This window comes from Aptenodytes patagonicus, chromosome 14 (assembly GCF_965638725.1).
Source record: "Aptenodytes patagonicus chromosome 14, bAptPat1.pri.cur, whole genome shotgun sequence".
NCBI classification, from domain to species: Eukaryota; Metazoa; Chordata; class Aves; order Sphenisciformes; family Spheniscidae; genus Aptenodytes; species Aptenodytes patagonicus.
In genome coordinates, this window is record NC_134962.1 from 5455432 (window position 1) to 5481908 (window position 26477).

The 26477-nt window shown below is 40.9% G+C and overlaps 1 protein-coding gene across 1 annotated transcript in view; it reads right to left on the minus strand.

The window, feature by feature from the left end:
- The window catches only part of PHACTR3 (phosphatase and actin regulator 3), a 115887-nt gene extending 94011 nt beyond the window's left edge, over positions 1-21876 (minus strand). The window contains exon 1 of the mRNA XM_076352205.1: positions 21644-21876. Within this exon, the coding sequence (XP_076208320.1) occupies positions 21644-21752 (109 nt within the window). The 5' untranslated portion in view covers positions 21753-21876. The remainder of the gene's footprint in view (positions 1-21643) is intronic.
- Between the last annotated feature and the right edge of the window lie 4601 nt (positions 21877-26477).

A 26477-nucleotide genomic window follows, 5' to 3' on the forward strand; every position in this document is an offset into this window, starting at 1 on the left:
TGCACTAAGTCAACCCAGAGGTTGTAACAGATCAGAGGAAAAAGCCAATCAGAATGCTGTGGGAGCTTCTTGAAGCAAAAATACCTTGGGCTAAAAATAGTAGTCAGTGTATATAAAATCTGTACAATCCATATACCCACAGGTTATGAAAGCATAAGAAAAAAATAAATAGCATATTGGATCACAAGCAGTCCTCCTAGTAGAATGTTAATACGCCGTGGTTATTTCTAAGACCATGTCCTGTTGACTTTCACAGGACGCTCTGCAGGAGTGGCTTCCAAAGTCTGAATTCCACAGTCCTTATACACTGTGTTCAAAACATTGCGAAGCACTAAGCACCCCCAAATCCCTTTGAAATAAATGGAAGCACAAATATAATAGAAAAAGGTGCACAACTGGTTCAAATACTGTTAGAGACTTCAGGGAAAAAAAAAAAACACCAAAACAGGCTGTCTCTTTACCTCTTCATTAGGTAAATATTTGCCTCTAGTATACGGGAAGAAAATAAGCAGCTAGACAACCTAGTCATCTGATGTGGGTATTCTCCACTGCCCAGGAGCTTGTACTAACAAGCATTATTTGCAGAAGGATGTCCTATTACCCCAGACCTCCACAGAAAGTGCAGCAGGCATTGCAATGCTTGCAAACTCAGGTGTGGACACAGTACTCATGACTGCATTCTAAGAATTAATGGCCCTCTGCAAAGGCAATAGACTAGAGGTTTTTATGCACCCCATTCAGTTTATGTTTCATTATACATATTTGGATGACTTTTCCAGGCTGGTTCTTCAACAGCAATTCAAGATTGCTTTCCTAAATGTGAGGGTACATAGGCCTATCATCTCAATTAAAACAGAGAATAAGGCAATTACTCTGACAAGAAGCTACCTTGCTTCTCTTCTCCTCCTCTGCCCAGCAGAGGCAGTTAAAACATTTTAAAGATAATGGGGGTGTATGTGGGAGAAAGTGAAAGATAAGAAAAGAGAACACACCAGTTCCTCAGCTTGAGTTAACTATCCCGATTCCACTGAAGACAGCCATTTTCCACCAGCTGAAAATCTAGCCCACTAGAAATCACAGGTGGCCAAGTACGTTTGGTACCAGTTATACTCCACGTATCTAAGTGGCTTCCCCTTACGACAACTTTCCCCCATTTGAGTATAAAGCCACCCTTTGCACGAGACTGTTGTGACTGGTAAAAGCTGGTGTAAACTAATGACAAAATGAAGCTCCGTGGCTGGGATTAATTGCCATCTTTCAATACTACAATGGAGATTAAACAACTGCATACATTAAACCTGGCAGTTTTTGCTGTAGTGGTTCAGGCTGTGAATTCAGGCTCTGTGTGATTGTTTTAGAATGCAGTTGGCTCATGAATGTCATGGATGCAGATGCTGGCATACATTCAAAATGCTGTGTTTCATGTTTTGCTTTTATCTTTAAATATATTTGAGTAGGTTTTTCTCTCTTCTAAAACAGCTCACATAATAGGTAGAACTAAAAATGATCTAATACCTTCAGTGCCTTAGAGCTACTGCCATGCATGAAATTCAAACTGTGACTATAAAAAGAAGTAAGGAGGGCTTTCTCCCTAATTCTCATTTTTAGCTTTTCTGTATTTTTTGAGAAGGATAGAACTTGTTCATGTTTCAAGTCAGCATCAGTTAAATAAAATGCAATCTGAAAGTTATTACAGGTCATCTGGGCAACTGGAGGCAAAAGTCTGGGGGGTTTTGACTGGTTGAGAAGGCAATAAGTTCAAGAAGATTAGTAGTTACTAATTAAGGTTATAGAGTGACCCAAATTTGTTTTTACAGCCCTTACTGTTTTAGTTGGATGAAATTATATCCATTATAGCTGAGCAAGTAATTCCTGATGAGTAATATATTTGCACCTTCTTACTTTCTATCTGCATATTCCCTTTGATTGTATTACGGTTTTCCTGATGCTATCATCAACTTGTACTTGCTAGATTATTTCTGCAGCGTTCAAAATGTGTATTGTATGAGTTCAGCAGCCAAATACAAGTGGCATTGCTCAGTTCTAGTCCAATACCTTATGTCAGTTCACTCTATGACTGAGTGCAACTCTTAATTAAGTTTATTTGCATGTGTGGAAAACATATGTTTGGTTATTCAAACCTTGCTTTGTACAGATGTTGCCTAATTTTGTTAAATGGGAGAGACCACTATAACTTTTAGGGGAAATTAGCCAAATTAGAACAGATTGAACCATTTAAGTGTGTTCCCAGACTAACATGACCATTTGGTACCTTGCTTGTGAGAATTTAAATATTTTATCTATTTGCAAATGCTCTGAAATAATTTGTGATTTTAATAAACATGGATTGTCATTGGGTTTTACTACCTGCTTCATTCCAGCACAGGCTGACTCAGGGTGTTCTGAGACATACACATATTGAGACGCTCCTGGAGACTGATTTTAGGTTGAACCATAACCACTATGACTTGGGACGAGACCACTGAGGATGCACACTGTGGGTAGCTGGTCTGTCTACTAGAGCATGCTTTAATTGTGTCATCGGAGCCTTGGGTCATACTGTAAAGCAGTAGACTATGTTGTATCCTCTAAACCTGTTCTAACGATTCAGGCATTTAATCAGAGACTGATACATTTATTATGAATAAAAGGAACAGGAGGATACTAAGAATTTCTTCAGAGGCTTAATTGATAGTGCATTGGGTAATGAATGACTAATTAATAAAATGAAAGCAGAATATAATGGATTTGTATTTTGTTTGTACACAAAAGGCATCATTAGAACTCTTCAACCATCATTAGCTCTGTCTCTTCTGCAGCGAGTCATTCTGCTCCCTGAAAAAAGTCTAGCTGCATTATAAAACTGCCAAACCATACAACTGATACAGCTAAAACTTTCTGGATTGTCCTCCTATGTAAACTGGTTCTCTGAATTTAGGGGATTCTTTCCCATTTCTTTTTTTCCATTTCATGGTGAAATGGGTTATGCAGATACCTCAAGGCTAATCTCAGCAGAATTTTCCAAAAGTGAAGATATACAGAGAAAAACCCTTACCCTTCCAAACAAACAGTCACATCAGCTATGGTCTCTTGGAGGACTCTACCTGGCTTATTCTGGAAAGGAACTGGCAGGTCCTAGGTGTGGAGAAACCAGGAGTAAGTGAAAGTGAATAAGCTTAATGACAGCTTCTGTGTTTCTGGTTCATTCAGACAACCTGGGTGCCACTCAAACTAAAATTTGGCCCTTTGTAAATGGGAATGAGAAGACTTTTTTCTCGTCTGCTTCTGAGGAGATGATCACACCCTAGAGGTATGCAGCTCCAGAATAAGCACTCCCTGTCTTTACCAATGCACAATAATCTATCTTTACCAATTCAGAATCAGTGTTTGCCATATTTAAAACCATTGTGACAAGATTAAATGAAGTGACTGTTGAGAAACTGAAAACAGAATTTAAAGAGCAGGGATGGGGTAATCATTTAGTAGCATGACTTAATTCAGTCTTAAAAAAAATTAAAAAAGGAACATTGAAGTAATGATACAAAACCAAAGGAAGAAAAGTAGTCTGGCAAATTCTGGCCTCTGTGCTATCAACTCTTTAGTAAGTAGGTTCTTCCACAGGTAGATTCTCAAGAAAGGCCCCAAAGACACATAAAGGGATTTTTCAAAGTTCAGTTACAAAACCGTGTTTCTAAAATTTGTGTATTTCTAGTAAATAAGACAGTCCTTGATCTACCAGAGAACTAGACAAACACATAAGAATCAGTCTTTGATTAAAAAAAAGCATTATTCATCCAATCTGGTTAAGCAGTCAGTCAATTGCAATCATTCGATTGAAATATATATCAGTGGTAATTGTGTGCTTAAATGCTTTGAACGTTTAGTATAATACATTGTGCAAAATGAAATAGGCATGGCAACAACATATAAAAGAGAGTTCTTTTACATACAATGAAGAAAATTTGTAAAATCAGATGCCGAAATATACAAATCATTTGTATGCACAAAAATCCCATGAGTGCATATGCAAACTACTTAATTATGCCTGTTGGTTATTGTAATTGCCATTAACATGTGCAATTACTTGCTCCGCATCACAATTCTAGGTGAATGGCTAAATCAGCTACAAAATTATGAATAGCTGAAAAATTCTGTTTCAGTCCCCAAGCCATTTCATTAAATCTCTTATTGTGTAGTAAACAAAGTGCATATCATGAACTAACAAATTGCAAACTATATTATCTCTTGAAGTGACTGCAGTATTCCCAGAAGAACTGAGGTTCTGTTGTTTACAGAACAAGAATTCCACATGCAATAGCAGTGAAATTGTCCTTCCAGTCCTTCCCATCAGGGCTCAGTCACATCATCACGATGGGTTATTTGGGCCCCTTCAAACCTTGGGTGTTCTGTTAGGGCCGTTATATACTTGTTTTTATGCTGTCTGTGATCCGAGTACTTGAGCACTTTCTCCATAAAACCATTAGCAATAACTTAGTTACTTACAGACATAATTGCCTGGCTCTTCTCTTTTTTGAGGGGCCAAACTTTGGTTGGGGTTGGGTTTTCTGGAGTCTTTTTCAGGGAGGGGAGGATAAGAATATTCTGGAAATAGAATGGATGTTACAACTGTAAATGTAATTTTTGGTGGAAAAAATTGGAAAATGAGGATAGTAACGTAATATTTCTTAAGGACTATCAGACCAGATTTGCCCAAGCACCTCCACAAGTTAAATCCTCTTGAATCTAAAAGCTTTGTTCTCATCTCTTATGATGGCCAAATGGCTTCATCCTTGGCTCTGCATTCTAAATTGTTTTAGAGAAACAGCTCTTACAGTAGTACTTCATCGGCTGAAATTCAGTCCTAAATACAGCTGAAGTTCGAGCAACCTCTTATGTGTGGATATTAGGGCCAAGGTTGGTGCTCTAAGTCGGCATCTCCTAAGCTCCCTCAGAGCTAGTTTGAGGATGTGACTGCAGGCTTGATGGATTTATAGTGACATGAGCCATGAAGAAAGGAAATGTGGGAAATCCAGACTACCCTTTGGGTTGTGCTTTTCACCTAATAAGTTGACAGGAAAACACACCAAAATATAAAGGTAAACAGGTGACAGCTCCCATCCCCTCCTTACCTCTCCTTTTCCCACCTCCCCCCACCAATAAAGGCTGCAATTATTATTTTTTCAGCAACAGTGGTAAAAACTGAAAAATTAGTAAAACCTGATGGCTATCCTCCCTTATCCTAGAGCTTGACCATAGCTGCAGTGCAGAAAAATCTAGCTACGTACTTTTAAAATTCAGATTCAAGCAACAACATCAGCAACAACAAAACCCCAAACCCAAACCCCTTCCTCTCCCATTAGGACCTGGCCCACATGTAGACTGTAATTACCAGAGTTATTGCTGAGGAGAGACCATACAGAATGCAATTATGCTATTAGGACAGGGTAATCAGAATGGCTTGCTTATTAGAGAAAACCATATACTTGTCCTGCGCTATTATTTTCACTTATAAATAAAATAGCCTTCTTAGGAGATACTACAATTAAACAGTGATTATGCATATCAAATCAATTTTCAATGGATATGGTTTATATGATAGCACAAGACCTGAGAGAGAATCACAGTTTAGTGTCCATGCATTTAAATAGTGGAAATAGTTTTGTGGTGAGGCACTGGTTTAGACGTGCAACTGTGAGTTTCCATTATCCTCAGTCAAACAAACTGATGGACAGTGGTATCAAATACAGACATGAAATGCTCATTAAAACGTCTAGTTAGAACTGTCAAATTTCAGACAACATTCTAAGAAGAATATAATTACTATTCAGACATCACTGTTACTGGAATCTGATGTTCGAGCCACTTTGAATTCACTGATTTGCAGATAAATGGGTAAGACTAAACAAATACACTGTGATACTTGTGATCCCAAAGCTGCCGACAATTTATGAAAATGATACTATGTATATCTTTGGGAAACAATTGCTGTAAATAACCCATCTGTCATGAGAAATAATCCTAAATAACAAGGTTGTTACCTCAAGTAGACTTAGATGGCAGTGGAATAGATGAAGCCTTCTTCACATCTCAGAAGGCGGAGTGTGTTATGGGCAGAACAACAATGAAATAAAGCAGCTACTTAAAACCACTCCAGACATAACTATTTTGGAACGGTTGCCTTGAAGTCATACCTTCTGAAAGCTATCCAAACGACAAGATGAGAGCAGGAGCACTGGGTCGGTCAGGCTTGTTGCAATGGTAAAATGCCTACAAAGGAATCTCAGTGCTATTTCTGGAGGACGCAAAACATCCGAGTTGTCAATGATTTTGTTTTGTGCACAGATGTATGTTACATGGGAAATGAGGGATCAAAAAATTTATTTTGAGAAGGTATAATTTAAAATTTCACAATAACAGTCATGATTTTAAAGTCTGGAACATGACTTGGATGTTTAATGAAGTGGTATGACCTCAGCATTTTAGTGGCCCCTCTGAAGGTGGGATTACTGATTTGTGGAATCAAGTGACCGTAAGATCTGACCTGGAAGCTGTAAGCCAGGAAATACAGTACTGCCGTTAGCAACACATACAAGATGAATTTTGCAGATTTCAGCACGTAGTATTTGTTATTCTCAGGGGAATCTTCTAGTACCAGTTTTTGACCTCTTCTACACAACTTCCTTTAGCTGTAAGATCTGAGCATGCTTGAACTTTGGTGCTCTAGCACTTGCCCTTGCTCTGAGCTTATCAGAGTCAGGAGCTGGGAGACTCACAGCGCTCTAACTCTGCAAGAGGCGGGAGCCCGTGGAGCAGTTACCCAACATTTTCGTGACTCAATACCAACACCTGTAGAGCTGATACAGGCTCCTTGGAGACATCTTTGAGAGTTGTATAATGGAAACGCAGGATTTATGTGGTAAAACAGCTTCCAAAAAGTTGCCAACCGCAGCAATGTGGAGAAAAAAAGCAGCCACTTACTATCGCTATATAGACCTTGCCTAGTAGCTGTTCTTTCAACAACTTATATATGCAATTACACATCTATTCACCATCATTGCAGGTGCAAGCTGAGCAACAGCATGTGTATAAATGTGTGTGGGTGTGCAAATGCTTCATTATGGTGATTTGTTAGCACAGTGAGTGAAGCTTTGTGTCCGATGAATGTGTAAATTAGGTGCTTAGCTTACTTGAGTGAAAAACAGTTCACTTTGCCTCCTTAGCCCATCCCTCTCAACAGACGTTGGAAAAGAAAGTAGTTAGGTAGTTTCATTCCCTGTCAAAGTAGCAGCTTCCATCTAAAACCTAATCCTGCCTTCTTGTGCTGTCCTCAGGTTTCTAACAATAAAGAGTAGTGAATCTTGAGGAATTAGTCATGTTGAATGATATCTTAATCATATGGATGATATGCTCTTGTGTAGCATTAGAATAAGAGGCGTCACGTCTTGTGTTGTCATTTCTGGGACAGAAAACTGGGACTGTTAGCTAGCTTTAAATCATTTCTGGCATTAACGAGATTCTGACCAGAGGCTCTCTTTCATGTTCAGGATATGCACTGCATTAGTTTCTATTATATCACAATACGTTGCAAAGGAACAGCTAAGTTACCAAGACTAATCCTTTAAGTCTTTCTTTCTTTACAATGTCAGACAAAATAAGACTATGCCATATTTCCGTAATCTCTCTTGTATTATGAGAATATTATGAGCTACAACAACAACAAAATCCTGAAACTGCATGCATTCCCGTTGGCTCTGATATGCTTACACTTGTCTCTTTCTGTCAGAAAAGATATTTCTAAGTCTGTATGATTTCATTTTAACAGACACTATCAGGCTAAAAATCTGATCATTAACATAAAGCAGGAAAAAAAAGTCTTCTAGTGTTTAAAAATTAGTATTTCTTAACAGACATGATGTAATACCTGAGGTTCTTCTCTTTCTTCAAGAAACTACTTAAAATGAAAGTCAATTTTGAAGATCTAAGGTATCTACTTCCGCTTTTTTCTACTTGGATACGTATATTTAGATTAATCTGTTCAAAAGTAGTTTTTGTTCTCAGACAACTTTACATCAGCTACCAAGATCTAAAAAAGATTTCTGTAATGCTGTGATGGTAAATTGCAGGGGGGTTTCTTGAGGGAGCACGGGAGGGGAATTTGAATTAAAAAATAATTAATTAAACCCACCAGAAGTAGCCTTCCATTTCTTTTAATAGGATGAGGAAAAAAAGAAAAAAAAAAAAATATATATATAAAAAAAGGTGTATTCTTCTTCTGAGAGATCTGTCCTTTTGGATAGTGTGAAAACATCATCCCATACATACCTATTGAAAAATTTAGGGTGTATTTCTCTGCTGACATTTTCATGATGTCTAAGCTGCTAAGAGCATATTCAGTAACTTAACTCTTTTAAAATCACTTCATTAGATCAGCCAAACAAACCACGATCTCAAAATGCATAAGCTCTTGGCAGTGTGGGGTTTTTTTGGGTTGGGGGGTGGGGAGGGTTGTTGTTGGGGGGGGGGGGTTGTTGTTTATTTTTTTTAATAAATTACTGCAAAATACATCTAAAATGCTCAACAGGCCAAGAAATAGAGGAACAGATAAATATTAAATTCCAGGACGGGAAGTGGAATGGATTTTCTGCAGGTGCAGGACACAAGAGAGCTGATTATATAAAACCTCACCTCCCAAATAAGATAGATGAGTAATGCCCCAGGTCATAGTGCAGGTTTTTTCGAAGAGGTTGGTAGAACTAGAGACCTTTGATGTGTTGGAATAAAGCCTAAACACATCCTAGAAGTAGTTATGAGAGCAAGAGTGAGAAAAATATAAATGGAACAGCAAGTTACTGAAAACAGCTTCTTCTATTTTTCGCTCCAAGGTTCTTCTTTCAGAAACAAGGGTTATTTAATCACTTTTCATCTCACATCGTCCACAATAACTTTGGAGCTTACTGGCAACTTTCAACAAAGGATACAGTTCATGAAAAAAGACACTAGTGACCCTCTTGAGTATTACCTGTAGGAAAAGCCTCAGTGTGAGGTCAGTTTTGCTTATGCACCAAAGCATCCACACAGGAGAGACGCTAGACGTGCCCTAAGGGAATAGTTTTCAGTCAGACTGACACTTCATTAGACAATAGAGGATCCAATCTTAAGTCATAAATGAGATTTTTGACAGTTTAAGATCAAATTGAGGACTGAAAATGCTGAAACCATAGGAAGGCAGGCTTTGTTGGCTTCGCTATTGTTAGAGTAGTAACACCCATTCTATTTCCAGAAGAATAATTCGGGAGAAAGGCATCTGGAGCAGGGGGCTCCTGCATTTGCTAGGGCAGAAGAAAAGTGCTAGCTAACTCAGACTAGATGGCAGAAAAGTGAAAAAACTGTAGAGAAAACAGACTGAAAAGTAAAAAAAAGTTGCAACAACCTCTACTCTTTCACAAGAGAACAAGAGAATGTAGGAAAGCACCAACTCAGTGAGATAGGAGGAACGCCAGTTTTCCAGATCAGCCTGTGTTGTCTTCAAAGATACTTTCTTGGACTAAAGAAGAGAGATACAGGGTACATTTCTCTTATGAGTTAGGGCCCCTTCTTAAAATGTTTTCATTCACACACAATATTCCAGATTTTTGAAGGACGCTGCTTTGTACTTTTACTTGTTAAAATGATCTCTTTTACTTGGCTTCCTTTCAGTTTATTCTTCTGGTTGAATCACAGCAGAAAATGTACACCGTAACACTAAGAAGTCTATTTGCTATCTATCTTGACAGCTGCTGTTCACATACTCGTATGTTTGCCTTAAGAAAATACGCATCTGATCATGTCATCTGTTAAGTTAACCACTATTGCAAGGGTTCAAGTAAACTAGCCTCAGGCAACGGCTGATATTTGCTCCTATTACAGATCTAGCAGTCATGGTTTTAGTGAGGATGTAATTTTTTTGTATCACGCCATTCGATTCTGAATTAGTATCAGGAGTTTACGGTAAAATAGTATGTTCTTCAGGACCTCTGTTATGTTCCTAAATGTAGGGGATTCCCAGATGACAGTAAGTTCACTTATGTTCCTCACTTGCAGGAGGAAGTGTTACGGGTTGCTAGGTTCTCTAGAGTTAAGTATCTCATATGTGAAATCTGAAGTGATATACGTAGTTTATCTCAGTTCTGATTTTTCCATTAATTGTCTTGAGTTAAACAAGAAACATGGTGAACAAGTGGAGAATTTGTATGAGTGAAAGACTAGGCTCCATTTTCTTTTTTCTAGAGCTTTCTCGGCATAGTTAGTATTCTAACATGAGTACTTCTTCTCTGCTTCTAGGCATTGTAACATAGAGCAAAGTCAAATGAGCAACTGTTATGGAAGTAAACATTTTAACTGAAGTTAAGCTGAACTGCTGTATCTGAAAATAGGATGCTTTTCTCCCTGAAACCTCTGCAATCCCAGAAAGCTGCTACCCAGTCTGCATAGCTACTCTAATTTAAAAAAAAAAAAAGAAAAAAAATCAAAATTTTTCTTCTATCATAAATGCAGAGCTTACAAAATTATAGAAGTCCCATCTGCAAAGCATAAACTTCAGCGAAACCCAATTAAGTCGGTGTTACATACAGTATCATGCATTGTGAGCAGCCCAAAAGGGGCCGAGATTTAGGTAGCTGGAGAGAAGGCAAGCACACAGAACCAAATTTGTCAAACAGTCTCAACCACAAAGTCTGTACAACTTTTCTCCCCTTTTCTGCAGTAGTTTATGAAATCCGCCCTTGCTCTGAGCCAGTGACTGGCACACTGTTGAGTGAGTGCGTTTTTCACTCGTACTGTCATTTTCTCTCTGCTGCTGAAACAAATTGGGATGGTCAAGATTTAAGGTTCTCAATCCACCTGTCTCACTCTGCCATGCTCATTCAAAATGCAGGGAAGAAGTCATTGCAATGCTTACAGTACTTCAGTGATCCCTCAAGTGGATGTTCAGCAGTGGCCATTATATAGCTGACCATAATGTGTGCTGGTTGAGAAGAAATCTTTTAACTATCTCCTTTCTCTGTTCCCTCACCACAGTTCTCAAGTCCAGCTGAAATAATGTTGTGACGCTAAGTTTGTGTGGGAAACTTCCCAGGCTCCAGTCCTAAACTTGCTGCCATTTTCCCCAACTCTGCCCATCATACATAACTGAAAGCATTTTAACTCTGGAGGCTGAGGTATTCTGGCTTAGACAGTGACTTCTTGCAAAGCAATCTTCTCACATCTCTTACACGACAAGACCTGGAAATAGGGAAGAGTGTATAATTCTTCTGTAGCATAGTAGCTAACCTTTCTGTTGAGAATGTTTGCTCTATCTAAATATTCCACACAGATTCATATCATTCATGATGAAAGAATTAAAAAATACTTGCAGGAGCCAAGAAACTCTTTTGGAGACTAATTTGTACTAATGTTTTGTCTGAGTTCCCCCAAGCAAGCAGGGCTGTTTCTAGACGCTGAGCAGACTTGCCCAAAGCATCAACACTTGTGTATGTTATTTGAACTCAGACACAGAAGACTGACCCTGAATATTTTATTTGGTGTTCACGTGTGTTCATCCAACCACCCTTTGCTTTGCTTCCAGCCTGCCTCAAGCTAAAAGGCTAGGCAAGTACGCTCTCCCTAAATAGCATCTTCTACTGCCACTGTCAAGAACACTGTACTAGACTGGATGGACCACAGTTCTGACCCAGTAGAGCACTTCTGATGTTCCTGTAAGGATAAAAAACCAAGTCTTGGTGCAGGCTGTTAAGAGGCAAGATGCAGACTTCTGTGAGCAACTGAATGAAATGTGACAGACATTCACAATAGATCAATATGGGCAAGGCACAGGGAAGACTGCATGGCCTGAGGGATGTAGCAGCCCTCGGAAAAGGTTGAAGGCTTCACTGGTTGGATGTAATGCAGTGATCTACGTCCAGTTGCTGGTTATGCAGCAACAGAACAGTTTGAGGATGTTAAAAGAAAAAAAAAATTAGAATAAGGAAGTTAACACATGAACTGTCTCTTCGTTATATGCAACAATCATGAAGTGCTTTATGCACAAGGACATGCCTTTCTTTAGTATAATCACAGGTCCGCATGCATGAACCACGTGTGATTACAGGTTATTACTGTACTACAGAGAGCAAGGTAAGATACCTTATGATTAAGATCACCTTACTAAAGTATTTATGCAGACTTGAGCATGAAGCTATTGACCTGTGTCAAGTAGTTACATGATGTGCTCTCTAGGGCTTGTATAAATGGCATATACATTAGACCATAAATCAACTTGAATTTCAAACAAAAGCATGGGATTTAATGGGCACAAAGAATCCTTTGTATTAGCTTACAAACTCTAGCTACATTTAGAAGGAAAATGAGAGATCATATTTAGCTTTATTTACTCTTTGGTATTTATAGATCTGACCTGCTTACAGAAACCAGGGTAATTAATTCTACGTATTAAATTTTAAAAATACAAAGCCACAAATTTGGTTAAAAAATGCCATAATGTTAAAAATAAATAAATGGTGTAGCCCGTTTGTTACAGCATGAATTGGGCAGTCTTGAAACAGAGTTCCAAAAGTAAAGATTGTGAAAGATTAATACTGTTACTTAACTACTCACTAAAATAAACAGTTAAGTTTCCAGATAAACATGACTCCAAGCATTATGTAACTCATTACATTTTCAGTGTGGTACAACCATTAATTGACTAATCTTAAACCATTTTCATTCATAGCTGAAGTGTGAAGTTGTTTATTATTTGACAGACATACGAGTTTATCTTATTTGCACAGAGAAGCAACTAATTGTGTGCACAAATTATTATGTGTGCAAATTAAGTCTGAGTACTTGTACTTAGTGTATGCAATCAAATTTGGAGTTTACTTTTGTTTTAAAATAAAGCCTGTAACATTAAAGAGAGAAAGATAAGACAGGGTTTCAGTAGTCCGTAGACTAGCTGATTGACTGAACCATTTCCATTCTGTTCAAGTGCCCATTCTGTCTAACTACTGATCTCTTTTTTCTTTAAATTCTGTCCTTACTGAAACTGGTGTGGTGCCTAAAGCTGGACAGGAAGGTGCGGACAAACACATATTTTCTGATTTAACTTTTCTCTGTCAAGTTCCCAACTACCTGTACTTCATATCAAAAAAGGTCATTAGAAGGTAAATTAATTGCAAAGAAGAAGCAGAAGTACTAAAAGGTAATTAGAAATCCCTGTCCATCTTTCATCAAAAAGCCCATCGCTTCCCTTTTTCTCCTATTAGGTGAAACAATATTCAGCACAAAGACTGAATCTCTGAAGACTTTTAACAAAAAAAAATTCTTGTCCTAAACTCCAAGTGAGAGACCAGGTTTGCCTATGATTTTAAATAAACTGTCCCAGTGTAATATTATGCAGAGAGCAGAGTTTCAGAATTTTTTTTTCCTTAATTCACCAGATTTCCAAGACATTCTAGAACTAATAAATTAATTCTGATCCAACAAGGAATAACAGAAACTGTTAGATCAGATAACTAGTGAAAAAGCTTTTCACTGACTTGTGATAGGCTACCTACTCTAACTCCGATACTCAAGTTTAGACCCAATCCTTTAGGTGTCCCAAGGGTTCTGCTAGTAGCACTGAGAATAAGAGAACCAACAAGCATCTGGAATATCAGAATAGCAGTGCATTGGGGCTCTGTAACGTGGGAGCAGAGTGCACATTCGCACTGTGTGACGGTCCCTTAGGCTTCTGCATTTCAAAGTGAGATTCTGTCCAATCTTTCTGCTCAGAAGAAAATTATTGTAAAGCTAGGAGGAAAACAGGACCCTCAGTTATTACTCAAGGATGCAGAAGTAATTATAGATGCAAAAAGTTCATAAAACAACACCAGGTATTTCCGATATGATGACCTCACTCTCATAAATCCAGTCTAGGTTATGATGGTGTATAATCAGTATTTCCAATTCTTGGATAAAGAGGTTTAAACGGTTTAAGTATCTTTTCAGCAACATTCAAACTACCTGCCAACTTGGGATTCAGGAGAAAACAGAACTGTGACACACTTTTTTTCCCCCATTAAAGGTCTCTCTTTCATTTATAGAACTTTAATATTTGGCCAAATACAAGTCTCCAAACACTGGGAACAGTCAAACCTTGGAAAAGCCTAAAAACAACCCTCAACATGAATAGCATACTTAGTAACTGATTTCATTTAACTGCTGCAAAAGTAACATTAAAACATAACTTCACCAAGCTCTCTCTTGAATCCCCAAAAATAAACTAAGTAGTTCATTTCAGTAAGTAAAATACCCAGGCAACCAGCATAAAGCAGTTTGTGTTAAGCGTGCATCTTGTTGAGTAATGTGCAACGTAATGATACCACACCATTGTCACAAATCTAAATATGTGCAGTACCAAAATTACGCATGCAGAGCAATAGAATCTACATCTAGTAAGTCCCACCTATGCAGCTTGCCCAAGCGCACTGCGCCCATTCTCCTCCCCAGAAATGGAGAGATTACTCTCCCCTCCTGGAAAATGCTGGAGAAGAGCTGCCGTGCACATGAGATGAGTCATGCACCAGGGAGGAGGGCTGCTGGGTTAGGACAAGATTCTCTACTGCAGGACAGAGGGAAAAAAGGGAGTTGTGTGCTTCCAATGAAGTTTCTCTGCATCACAGGGACTTGGGGTCCAGTTAGGTCAGACCAGCAAGGGATTGGGGATTTGATGAGAAAGAAAAAGACCTTCCCAAAAGCACAATGGCCCATTTGTTAAAGGATAACTAGCATTGCAGTACTTGGTAATATGGTGATGATTTTTCCGGTGCTATGTGATAAAAAACTTTAACTGCACCTTCCCACAAATAACAAATGTTTTGGGAAGCCTTATAGGGCTGAAATTTGGATTTCAGTGTAAAAGGAAATGGGATATTAAGTTGGAATGTAAATTAATATCCTGCATGTTTCTAGTCTCTACTGAGTATTCCTGCGTATACTCCCCAAGGTATCACACAAGGAACGAAATACGTGTGGAACAGTAAGTTTCTGCTGGGAGCCCTTTGGTTGGATTAGAACAGAAACATTCTGACTTTGAGTGAGAGAACTTAAAATACCACAAAGCTTCATATATATGAAAAATAGGGTTAAGTCATAAACCGGAGCAAAAGCACTGACTAGCTTATTTAATTTTGGTCATAAATTAATAGTGTTGTGAAAAGACGTAGGAGACCTGGTACACTTGTTGTTTCAGAAGAAATATGATGTAGGGCAAACAAACTCTGTTAACAGAACAGACTTGTTGATACAGGAAAATGAAATGGAAACCAAAATCTTTCTGGTGAAAAAATAACATTTAATAGGTGGCCTGGCTCAAGTGTTAGTATCACATTTGAAAATTTATGCAACAACTAAAGACATCACATAAGCTTACAAGTCCCTGATTTAAGTTGCAGTGATCTAAATGACTGCAAAAGGATGAGAGCACCAGCCAACTGACAGGCAGGGCATCAAGAGCACCTTTTTCCTATCCAGGCGCTCACTTTGCTATCAATTTCCTTACGTCTTAAGCACATGTTTTAAGTTAAGCACACAGTTACAAGATTTTCTGAATTATGGGCCTGAAATGAATAGATTTGCAGCAAAAATGACTAGAGCAGATTCAGGAAGCTGGCACCAATCTATCTGCACTCCAATTGTAGCCCTCTTTCTCTTTGCCTTCCCTTTGTTCCTTACAAGCATCTGCAGCCCAAACCTACTATACTTTACTTTTAATATGCTTTTCAGTCGTCAAACCTCCCCTGCCAGTAGCTTCCAATGCCATGCAGTTTACCAGTGTAGTGTCCTGATGGCTAAGGAGGAAAAACATAGCTTTCCAATTGCTAACAAGCCCCCTAACGCTATGCACAAGACTCAAACTGAGCAAACTTGTTGAAGCAACAAATATGTCAGCAACAAGTGTTAATTAAAATCTTTAGTGGCATAAATCAACCCTGAACAGTTATGAGAAATCAATGGTAGGCATATGAAGGGAGTGGCACAGTCTACTCAGGCTAGGTTACAGCTTTAAAAAAGAAGAAAAAAAAAGCCCTAATATAGAGTATCCCTACACTTGATGTTTTATTGCGTTACGACTTTCCCTAGGCATTACTTAGATGGCTGATGCCTTTATATTGCCTGTGAGGCTCTGCTGGGTTACAGGTCACCCTTCAGCCCAAAGAGAGACAATGTAAAAGGAACATAACACTTCAGTTCTCTTCTTAGCATCCTAGAAGAATACTTACAAGAATGCTTCCTGCTACAAAACTTTTAAATTATGATAACTAGAAACAGTGATGAAGGAGCTTTAAGTTTTATGCAGTTGTTCTCTCCTTGAGTTAATTCAGTGCATAGTGCTGCTGATTACACGTTATCAATAGAAATAAAAAGGGCATTAGTGCCTGGCAGCGACATAGTTGTACATCTCTGGCACAACTATTCTGAAGTAGCTTTAACTTGTCAGATCTTGAAGCACACCACAGCAAAGAGTGTAGAGGCTGAGAAGCCCCCTTCATCAGTCTTCTCCAACACAAATGCTAAGAAATTATGCTAAGATAGCTGTTAACAACATCTAACACTACCGCTTGCACCACGACAGCTCCTTTGCCTTGGTACAGATCCTACGCTGAAGGAGAAGGAAGACACGGTGGACCACTGGCAAGGCCCACTGAAGAACTCGGTAGGGCTAATCCTGAAAAAGCATTCTTTAATTGCATGGTGCCAGGAAGGAAAAGTAGCAGCATAGAGAGCAAAACGCGATGGCACCAACGTATAGTTATACAAATTAAAATGGATTATCCCCAAATTAGGGGGGGGGTGACATTTTCACACATTGTCATGGTTGTCTGTATCTCCTCAAGTAATACAGAGTTTTGACATGGTGCGCTCTTCTTCAGTCTGTGGAGCCCTCTCTTTTATGACTACAAATCAAATGAGATTGTCAATCTTTTCTATGCCCTATGACTGCTGGAAGGATATAATGAGAGCAATATTTTGGCTTCCTGCAACTGCCTCTCAAATAGATGGTGATATTGAAATCTGTTTGAATTTCATACCCCTGCCCTCTTTAGACTCTCCTTTCTCTCTTGATCCTTACCTGGAAAGATGGGGGAGGGGAAAGAGAAAGGGGAAGGGAAAAAACTATGATCTCTGGAACTAATGAAATCCCTCTTTGCATTATGTTTTCTTAAGTGATTGCTGTCTTTTGCCATCTAAATCATCTTCCATCACCTTTTAATTTTTTAAAGTAGAACTTAACTAGTGTTTTATCACTTTTAAACTTTCTTAACTGCCTCAAAAAATTCCCCTTGATGTTATGGCAGGATGTGATATTTTCTAGAGTAGTTTTTCAGCTCAGAGCTAACCCCAAATCTACAATCAATTAAGTTGTGTCTTTATACACAAAATCTGATACAACTGGATATTCTGGCCCTCTCCCAAACTCAGTGAAAACAATGGGACTTTGAACAGCCATCTTAATGGCAGCCGGGAAGGATGCTACTGGTTTTAGAACCCTTTCCTATGAGGATTTCCAAATGAAAGTTGTGTTAATTGTGATTCTTCTCCTGTGAATCTGGCATTAAGTCATGGCATAATAAGAAAAATGAAATTCACTTTCTTAGCAACAGCACAGTCTAGAGACAGTCTATAGTTAAGCGAGACGTAAGTATTTTGATGTGTGTTTCTCAAATTCAGGACATACTCCTTTTTAAGGCTTGCTCACTCAGTGTGACAGCGTGCTTAAATAAAGACTGAAATATGAAGTCCAGCGCTCACTGTACTATACTAATTCCCATACAATATTGCTCAGTGGCCCTAAATAGTTCACTTAAATCACAGGCTGAAACGCATTATTTTGTCTTAAAGGAGAAAATAACTGATTCAATTAAAACAAAGAAACATTCATTCCTTCTTATCTTTCTTATGCTATTTCCAGTATTCTCTACACTACGAATACGAACTATATGCACCATTTAAATGCTGGAGGAAATTATCTATTTGTCAGTAGAGCCTGCACAGATAACTGAAGGCCGTATTTTCTTCTCAGACCATGACTGTGACGTCTTAATTGATCACTGTGAGGAGCTGCTGTTTAATTAAAGTTGCATGTGAAGGACCTAAATCAGTGAATTTGTATCTCTGTTTCAGAATAAATAGCTATTAACTGCCTCTAGCCTAGTTTACTGAACACCTTGTTTATCTTATTTACTGCAGGAACATTTAATAAGATCATAGTGGCGTGTGTTAATTTTTTAAGCTTTTTACATGTGACAAAATTCACTGTAGTCTAAAGATTACATCTGTTCTAGTAAATCAAGGTTATAAAATAGCATTTCATTTCTACAGTGAATGCTTTGTGAAGAAAAGCACACTAGATAAGAAGCTTTATTGTGAAGCCCTGATTGTTCAAGGCTTGGAGTAATTGCAGCTTCTGCTGGCATCAGTCAGGATTGCAAGTGTCCAGAACTTCTCAAAAATCAACATCCAAGGCTATTTGAACCAGCCAGTTACTTAGTTATTCCGTGCTGGAAGAAGAGGGAGTCCTCTTTAAAACAAACAAACAAACAAACAAACCCCACAAACAAAAACCAAAAAACACCAAAAAATCAAACTTCAGCTTTGTTCTCACATGGGAAAATTCCCTTTGAGATTTGACCTCAAGCAATACTTCATCAAAAAAATTGCGAATTAAAGCAATAGGAAGTCAACTAACACTTGCCATCTGCAGTCTGTTCATCCTGAGTTCCTTGAATATGATGTTTACATTACTCAGTGATAAAAGATTCTGAACTTGCGCAAGACAGCCAGCAAGTCTTGTAACCATGCTGTGTACAGTCAATACTACTGTTAAGCTGGCGTTTCAAGAGAGAAAGGAAAATGAAGCATTGCATCAGAGAATTTTCTGAGGTAAATACATGGAAAGCGATATGCTGCCGCCTCTACATTCTCAGCTATGTCACTGAAATTTCCTGTATAAAGCTGGGCTAAAGAAAAAAAACCAATGTAACTGTATAGGTCAAGAAAAGGAATATAAATAATGTGTTTAAACAAACCCACATGAACACCAGAAAAAACTTTAGAATACAGGCTGGCTTCATCTATTGCCACATTTTCTACCTCAATATACTTTCCTACAGTAGACATAGCCAAATGAATTGGTGCAGAATAATCCTTGACCATATCATGCATTCAAGAAAATGTTGCAAAACAAGAGTGCGTCTCTGGTAGGAATATGGTATCATTCAAATGCCACATAAAAGTAGGAATGTTTTTGTAGGGATCCTTCAGTTATATCCATATTTTGTTACTGGCTTATTTGTCTGTATAATTTAAATGCATGACTTAAATGTTAATGAAAATTAATTTAGTTTTTAAATTAACAAAGAATCCTACACGTTCAAACTTACTTCTCTACATGGTTTGTCGGCGAGCAGGGTTGGGATGTAAACACAAAAGTTTGTATGTATCGTTTAGCGCTCCTAAGACTTTCTTTTGACGTAGAGTCCATAGGTGGTTATGTTGGTATTATAATGATAATGGTAAAATTATTTTCCAGAAAAATAAAATAACATCAATTACAATTGTCATCTAGCATACATAATTCTTACAATGGTATAAATGGTATTTCAGTTTTTTGAGTAGCCGATTGTATGAAATTGCTCATAGTAAGTGATTACTTACAACACTGTAGGGTAAAATATTATTTAAATTAGGTCATTTATGTTCATTTTATTATCATTTTGAAGCATACACATGTTCAATACTGTTTGATAAACAAATTTAAAACCTGAAAAGCTTACCAGACGTGCTAACTCTACTACTAACTATTTATACCTACCTGGACAAAAAACATTTGTATTTATCACCTTTTGTTTCTCTCCACATATTGTATGTATAACACGATACCATAAAAGACATCTTTTCTTGCATATTAGTATAGCTTCTGCCATGCAGTGGGACACTGTCTTATCTGATGAAGCCTGTATTGGGGGCAGGGGGAAAATGCTCCTTAGTATCAATAGTTCTTTCACCTTACGAAAAGCGTAATGTTTGTATCTTTGTCTGTATGTCGGACATGTTGTGTACTTTCTTTGTTGTACGTTTGACAAAGGTCAAAATAATTAATTAGCAGAAAATGATATAGAGGAATTAAAACTGAGATTGCATATGCCTTCCTTTCATTAGTCACTTCTGCTTCCAGAAATCAAATGGCAGAAACATACATTCCTCTTTCAGTCAAGATTGCCCCTTTGGGAGCGAGTCGAGCAGTTCATGTTAGAAGAGTCCTTTGTTCCCTTCACTTAGGGTATCGGAACAGTTGGGCATCAGAGATAAATCATCTACTGTTTGCCTTAATTTAATTTGTATTTCACTCTGAGCAAGGTGCTCAGAATTGCTTGATAAGACAAATAAATAGAAGAACTTAAAATAGTTACAAATATTAATATCCTCATTGGCTCAGAAGGAAGCAGTATAGCAGGTGTATGAAAAGATCCTGGAATATTTTATTCACTCAGTAACCTGAAAAAGGCCGGAACTAAAGTTCAATCCAAAATTGCATTCAGGGACTGGCTCTTCCAGGCTGATAGTGCCTGACCCAAAACGCAAACCCATTTCTAAGTTTAGAATTCAGTGTAATGGGCAGCGATGATCAACACCCTATTCATTGTCTTACGCTGTTTTGATTACTCCTTTTCTCGTAAGGAAACCTTCCAGTTCTTGTATGACCGTCTATTCAGATAAACCGAGAGTAAACTGGCTCTTAGCCTTTGCTTCCAGCTTGTTGTTGTGCCTTTCCGTGCGATCGCATCACATCAAAGTGATGTAGTTATTTGTTTCTTTCTTTTTTCTAAAGGGGTCATCACTGCTTAGATTCTGACAATCTGAAATTACTGAGTCACCACCAGCAGACATTTAGCATTATTCCTCAAAGCGAACTTAAGCTGAAAACATCATTAGCCATTGTTAAAGAAAAAAAAAAAATCTCATCACAATATTCTATTTATATACTAGCGATTCGGCTGTGTCCTCCCAGCACCACCCTCTGTGCCTACACTTCATAAGAAGATTACGCGTCTCCCCATGAAGTGAAAATTACCTTCTTGCGGGGAGAAAGTGTTTAATTATGACTCTGCTTCCCCTCGTCTCCATGGCGATCCCATGCAAACAGCCTGCTTTATTAGACCTTATTTCCCCCCGCCCCACCAAAGTAATAAATTAGCTCTGCGCGAGCCTCAGTCGCGCCGTTAACCGCCGCCACGCCGGAGCGCCGCGCCCGGGGGCGGAGGAGCCCATCGCCCGCCCGCGGCCGGCCCCGGGGCCCGGCTGCGCCCCGCTCCGCGCGGGGCGGCCCCGGGGACGGCGCCGGCTGCCCAGCGCCGGCCGCGCCCCCCCCCGCACGCTCGCTGCGATGGCAAAGCCGCGGGAAGGGCTCCGCCGTAATCCTATTTGGAGCTAAGCCGCTGCATCGTTTCGGCACTTACTGCAGAAGATACGTTCCCGGTGCCCTGCCCGGCCGTGGCGGACCGGCGCGCTACAAATTGGCGGATGATCCCGGCGCGCCCCCGCCCGCCCCCCCCGCCCCGAGCGCCGCCGGCGGGAGCGGGGCCGTTACCTGGGTGCTCCCCGGCGCCGGAGCCCGCGGGGTCGGTGAGGATGCTGGGGTCACTCTGCGACCTGCCTCGCGGGAGAAAGCAGCCGGTCCCTTCTTCCGATGCAGCCATGAGGTGGAGGGCGGGAAGCTCAGAGGCGGGGGGAGGAGGAGGCGCTCATGGAGCCGGAGGCGGCCGGGGGACAATGGGGACGGGGGTGCGGCGGCGGCGGGGCGTCAGCCGGGCAGGACCAGCCGCGGCAGCATCTTCCCCGGCGCCGTCGGCAGGCTGCGGCGGGGCGCTCCGCCAGCGCCGGGCACTCAGGGGGCAGCTTCGGGCGCCTCAGGGGGGTGGGCCATGCTGCCCGGCGGGGTGGGGAAGAGCCGGGGCGCGGGCCGCCGGCCCGGCCCCCCGCCGCCCCCTCTCGGGACGCCCCCTCCCGGGACGCCCCCCCGAGCGCGGCCCCCGGAGTCGCCTCAAGCCGCCGCGCTGCTGAGCGCATCCGTCGGAAAACATTGGGATTCTCCCATGGTGCCCCGCGAGCGGCCGTGTGACGTCACGGCGGGGGGGGCGGGCGCTGCACCTGCACTGCACAAAGGCGGGGGCCGCCGCAGGTGCGCGCGGCCGTGGGGTTCCGCCCCGGCCGGGAGCACGTGACTGGGGGGGAGGGGCCGCCCCGCCCTCGGGGTGCGGGGCGAGGACCCCGCCGGTCCCGCCCCGCCCCGCCCCGTCCCTCGGGGCGCTTCGCCCAGCGGGGGGAAGCGGCGCGACCCTCCGGCACGGGGCAGCCGCCGCCGGGCTCGGCGTCCGTCGCCTGCCTCCGCCCGGGGCTGGAGGCGGCCGTGCTGGGGCGGGGGTCGTTTCCCCTCGCGTCAGAAGGCGCCGGTTCCTCGCCGGCGGGACGCGGGGGGGGCCGCGGCTGTCCGCTCCGTTCCGCTCCGCGCCCCGTTGGGGCACCGCCCCGCCCCGCCGCGCCGCTCGGCGGGAGCTGCCGCGGGGCCGGCAGGTCCCCGCTGGGGCGCGGCGGGACGCGGCCCGTGCCGCCCCTCGAGGCGAAGGAGGCGTCTCCCGGTGACCCGGGGAAAAGAGGGTGTTTCGAGTCGGACCGAACAGTTTGCTGCGGGAATTTGTTTAAAGGGATTAGCTGGTTTTACGGAATTTGTCCTTAAATGAAAGGCGACTCCTCCCCGTCTGGCGGCGGGTGCCGGCAGAGGGGCAGCTCGGGTGCGCTCCGGGTAGTGGCTTCTCCCGGTTCTGAGCTGTAAAAACCGGGGACGCTTTTCAACGGCTCTGCTAGGGAGGTGCTGGGGAAGGCGCCCTCGGGGCTTGTTAGGATCGTGCGGGTTCCCCCCTCGTTGATGGTAGGGGGGCAGCGTGGGGGAGCGTGCCTTGGGCATGGCTTTTGTCGTTGTCTGGAAGGGGCCCTGAGGAATACTCACACCTACGAGTAGGTTTCTGCGGCTGACTCGGGAGCGGGGGTTGTACGTCAGGCGGATGGATTCCTGTCATAAGACAGGAATATGTTTGCCAAATTTTAAGGATGGAACTTCGTGTCAGAAAATTTTCCGCTCGTACGGTCATTTGTTCATGCACATACTTGTTTCCACAGAAACATATGGAAAACATTTTGCATATCTTACATAAAGCAAATGTGTTTTAGCCATTTCTGAAAGCCGGAGCAAACGAAGTGGTTCTGCGGGGTTGTGTCTTCGTTGTATTTTGGGGGGTTTTAACCCAAAATTCATCACATCTATCACACGGAGAAGCGTATGTGAGTATGCTTTTTTCTTGAAGCAGGAGTTTCAGTTAACCGCCTGCACACGTCTCATTTGGGAGTCACCTTTGGGCTTTGTATTCCCTGAGGTTCGGGCAACTTGGTGACCTTTTTAAAAAAAAAAAAAAAAAAGTCCGTGGGCCTGCATTTAATGTAGGGCTTGATAAGAAAAATCTTCAAAGACTCCATTTGAGCGAGGCCTGAGTGTGGCTGTTCTGGTCGCGTCTGCCCGCTGCTGGGGTGAGCTGCTGTGAGTCTGAGCATCGTCACGAGAACAGAAACGGAACAGAGGGTTTAAAGCGAAATACCAACGAGTTTCTCATTCAGTGAGTCCTGTCCCTTCTTGCGGTGTATACGGTAGGTCCTGAGGGAAAAGTAGCATGTGGTAGTGTGATCTGAGCTGTCTCATAATGCAATGGAATGAATTAGGGTAGCAAGGGCATTCTGTAAGTTGTTTTTTTTTAGGAGCTTGACATTGCCGTCTTGACACGTTTTCAGTGTCAGTTTTTGTAATTTCTTCTAAGCCTTGCCAGTCAAACAGCTTTTCATAATTCCAGGAAGACAGCTAAATGAAGCATTTTTGTCATGCTATAAAACATTCCCAAGGAAACAAACAAACAAATCCAAAACACTTCTTTAAGAGGTGCTTTAAAGAGATCAGGATGTATTTTGTACTCCTTTCCCCCTTGAGCCAAGCTTTTGAGTTGCCATGACTCAACTTTGAAAGGGAGTCATGAACTTTAAAAATTACTTATGATAGATTTTTTTTCTGTGCAAACAGATAGCACAGTCTGGCATAGGTTCTGGGCCCAGTTTTCAAGTAAGAAATTGCCCCTTTGTAGAGAAATAATAAGCCAAATCTGGTTTTAGTCCTAAAAAGAGAGGAAGTAGCAAGTTTTAAATGGTTTTTCTCTATATAGCTTTTAGGTCATGCTAGAAAAGGCTGATGGTTTCTAGTGAATTCTGTGAAAGTCTGTTTGTACTAATGGATACACCTGCCTTCTGCAATGAAGAATGATACGGATTTCTTGTATAAAACATATAGTTGAAAAGTTCCATATCAGATTTAAACATTCGTACAAGATTGAATACATTAAAATATTTTCAACCCAAGAAAGAATATCTCCAAGCCAGTTTTAGCACCCTGTAGAAGCACACAAGATGAGACTGACGTATTTTTAACCAACTCGCATATGGATTGCCTCTACAGAGGACACGTTACAGGGTTCCTTTGGATCCTAAAATATCGTCTGATAGAAATCAGTCAAACAAGGCTGGATCCGCCTTGCTGGTTTAACTTGGCGAAAACATTTCATTTTCTCTCGTTCCTGCCAAACCAAGCATCAAGAGACGCAGCCTGGGAATAAATCCTAGGTGCTGCGCACGCCAGCTGACGGAGCTGCCCTAGGCCACCTTGCTATTTCCGAATGAACCATCATCGTGTTTGGGGGAGGGGGTACAAGAAAGAAAATAATTGCGTCAAATTGTTTAAACCTATGTTGCTAGGTAATGTGTCTCATGTAAAAAGTATGATTATCTGCATGTCTTTTACTTTCAAGTTTCATATATACTGATGATGATGTATCTATTTGCTCTTTTCACTTCCTTACCTTAAAGCAGGCTCTGCGTTCCTTCTGGGGGCAAAGCTTTTGACAAGAAAAATAAATGTGAGGCAGAGTCTTTCTTCATGTTGAAGGACCAATGCCAAAAGGAACGGAGCGTTTTCACGGAAGTAAATAGAAGTTGATGGAGGCATGCACCAACCAGTATGTTGTAAGTATATTGATTTGTAAATCCCTCTGAAACTGGAATGAAACTAAACCTGGTTCTAGCTGTGGGTACTAAGCACTTGAAAAATTGTCCTGAAGTTCCCTTTTACTACTCGATATAATTCTATAAATGTCACAAACAAAAATATTCGCAGGATCAGAATGACTATTAGTAGAAATGTGATTCTCCTTTTATTTGGTTTATTTTCTCACTGTAGCACTCTTGTGGTAAACAAGTTTGCAACGTTTTCCCAGAAAGTACAATGATCTGATACGTTTATTTCTCTCTCAGAGGATTTCTAGCCTTTGATATTTATGATGGAAAGTTATGATGAGATTTTTCTAGCTTAGTGGCAGATGTTTTGGCAGTTGGAATCCATTCAGTTGCAGAAAAATACTTCTTAAAATTAAATATCCACAAAAGGAACACAAAATAAAATTTATTTAGCTTGATGCATATTCCACGACCAAACCGATGCATGTCCGTTTGATATGCCTTTCCTTGATAAAAGTGTTTAAAATGCAATTATATAAATGGTATGCATAATTTGATTAATTTGCTTTCTGTTTGACAGACAGCCGAACTCCTGTTTCATGATCTAGTTATATATAGAGAAATCCTAACTTGTGTGAGAAAGGAATAATTCTCTGAGGAGAAAGAAAAGAGGCGAGTCATGTCAGTGCTGTTTTTCTTGAATCAGCAGAATATTAAACCACCTCATTTTCATTAATCTGAAGCCTACATGTGATCTCTGAGCATAACTCGGATCTTTCTGTGCTGTTATTTAGAGAAATGAATTTGGGATACATTTGGGTTGACAGTGTCAGCTTTCACGTTAAAAGTGTTTTGATGACCAAGGGACAAATAGCCTCGCTCAGAGCAGTTTTCTTAGATGCAGCAATAGAAAGCGTTTGTTCTGTTGCTTGTGAGTCTTAACCTAGTTTTTTTAGATTTTATGCCAGCTTGTTGTAGTACAGTACGCTTACAGCAACAATAAAGATGAGCCTTCCAATGCTTAAAAGGCTCTTGTCTCTATTTACTTTGTGTTTGTGGGTTGTTGTTTTTTTTTTTTCCCCTCAGATGCTTTCTTCGTAAAGAGGACACAGGGCCTATTTTGAGCCTATTTGTCAAGAAGATAAATGCATGTCACTGAGAAGAGATATAAGTATCATCCAGCAGTCACAACTTTGTAAGTACAAAGACGTGAAAGATGTCTTCTCCAAAGCATGATGATGTAGTTGCTACTATGGAAGGCAAATAAAAAATGAATAAGCATCAGGGACTTGTTTGTTGGTGGCTTCATGTACACATTC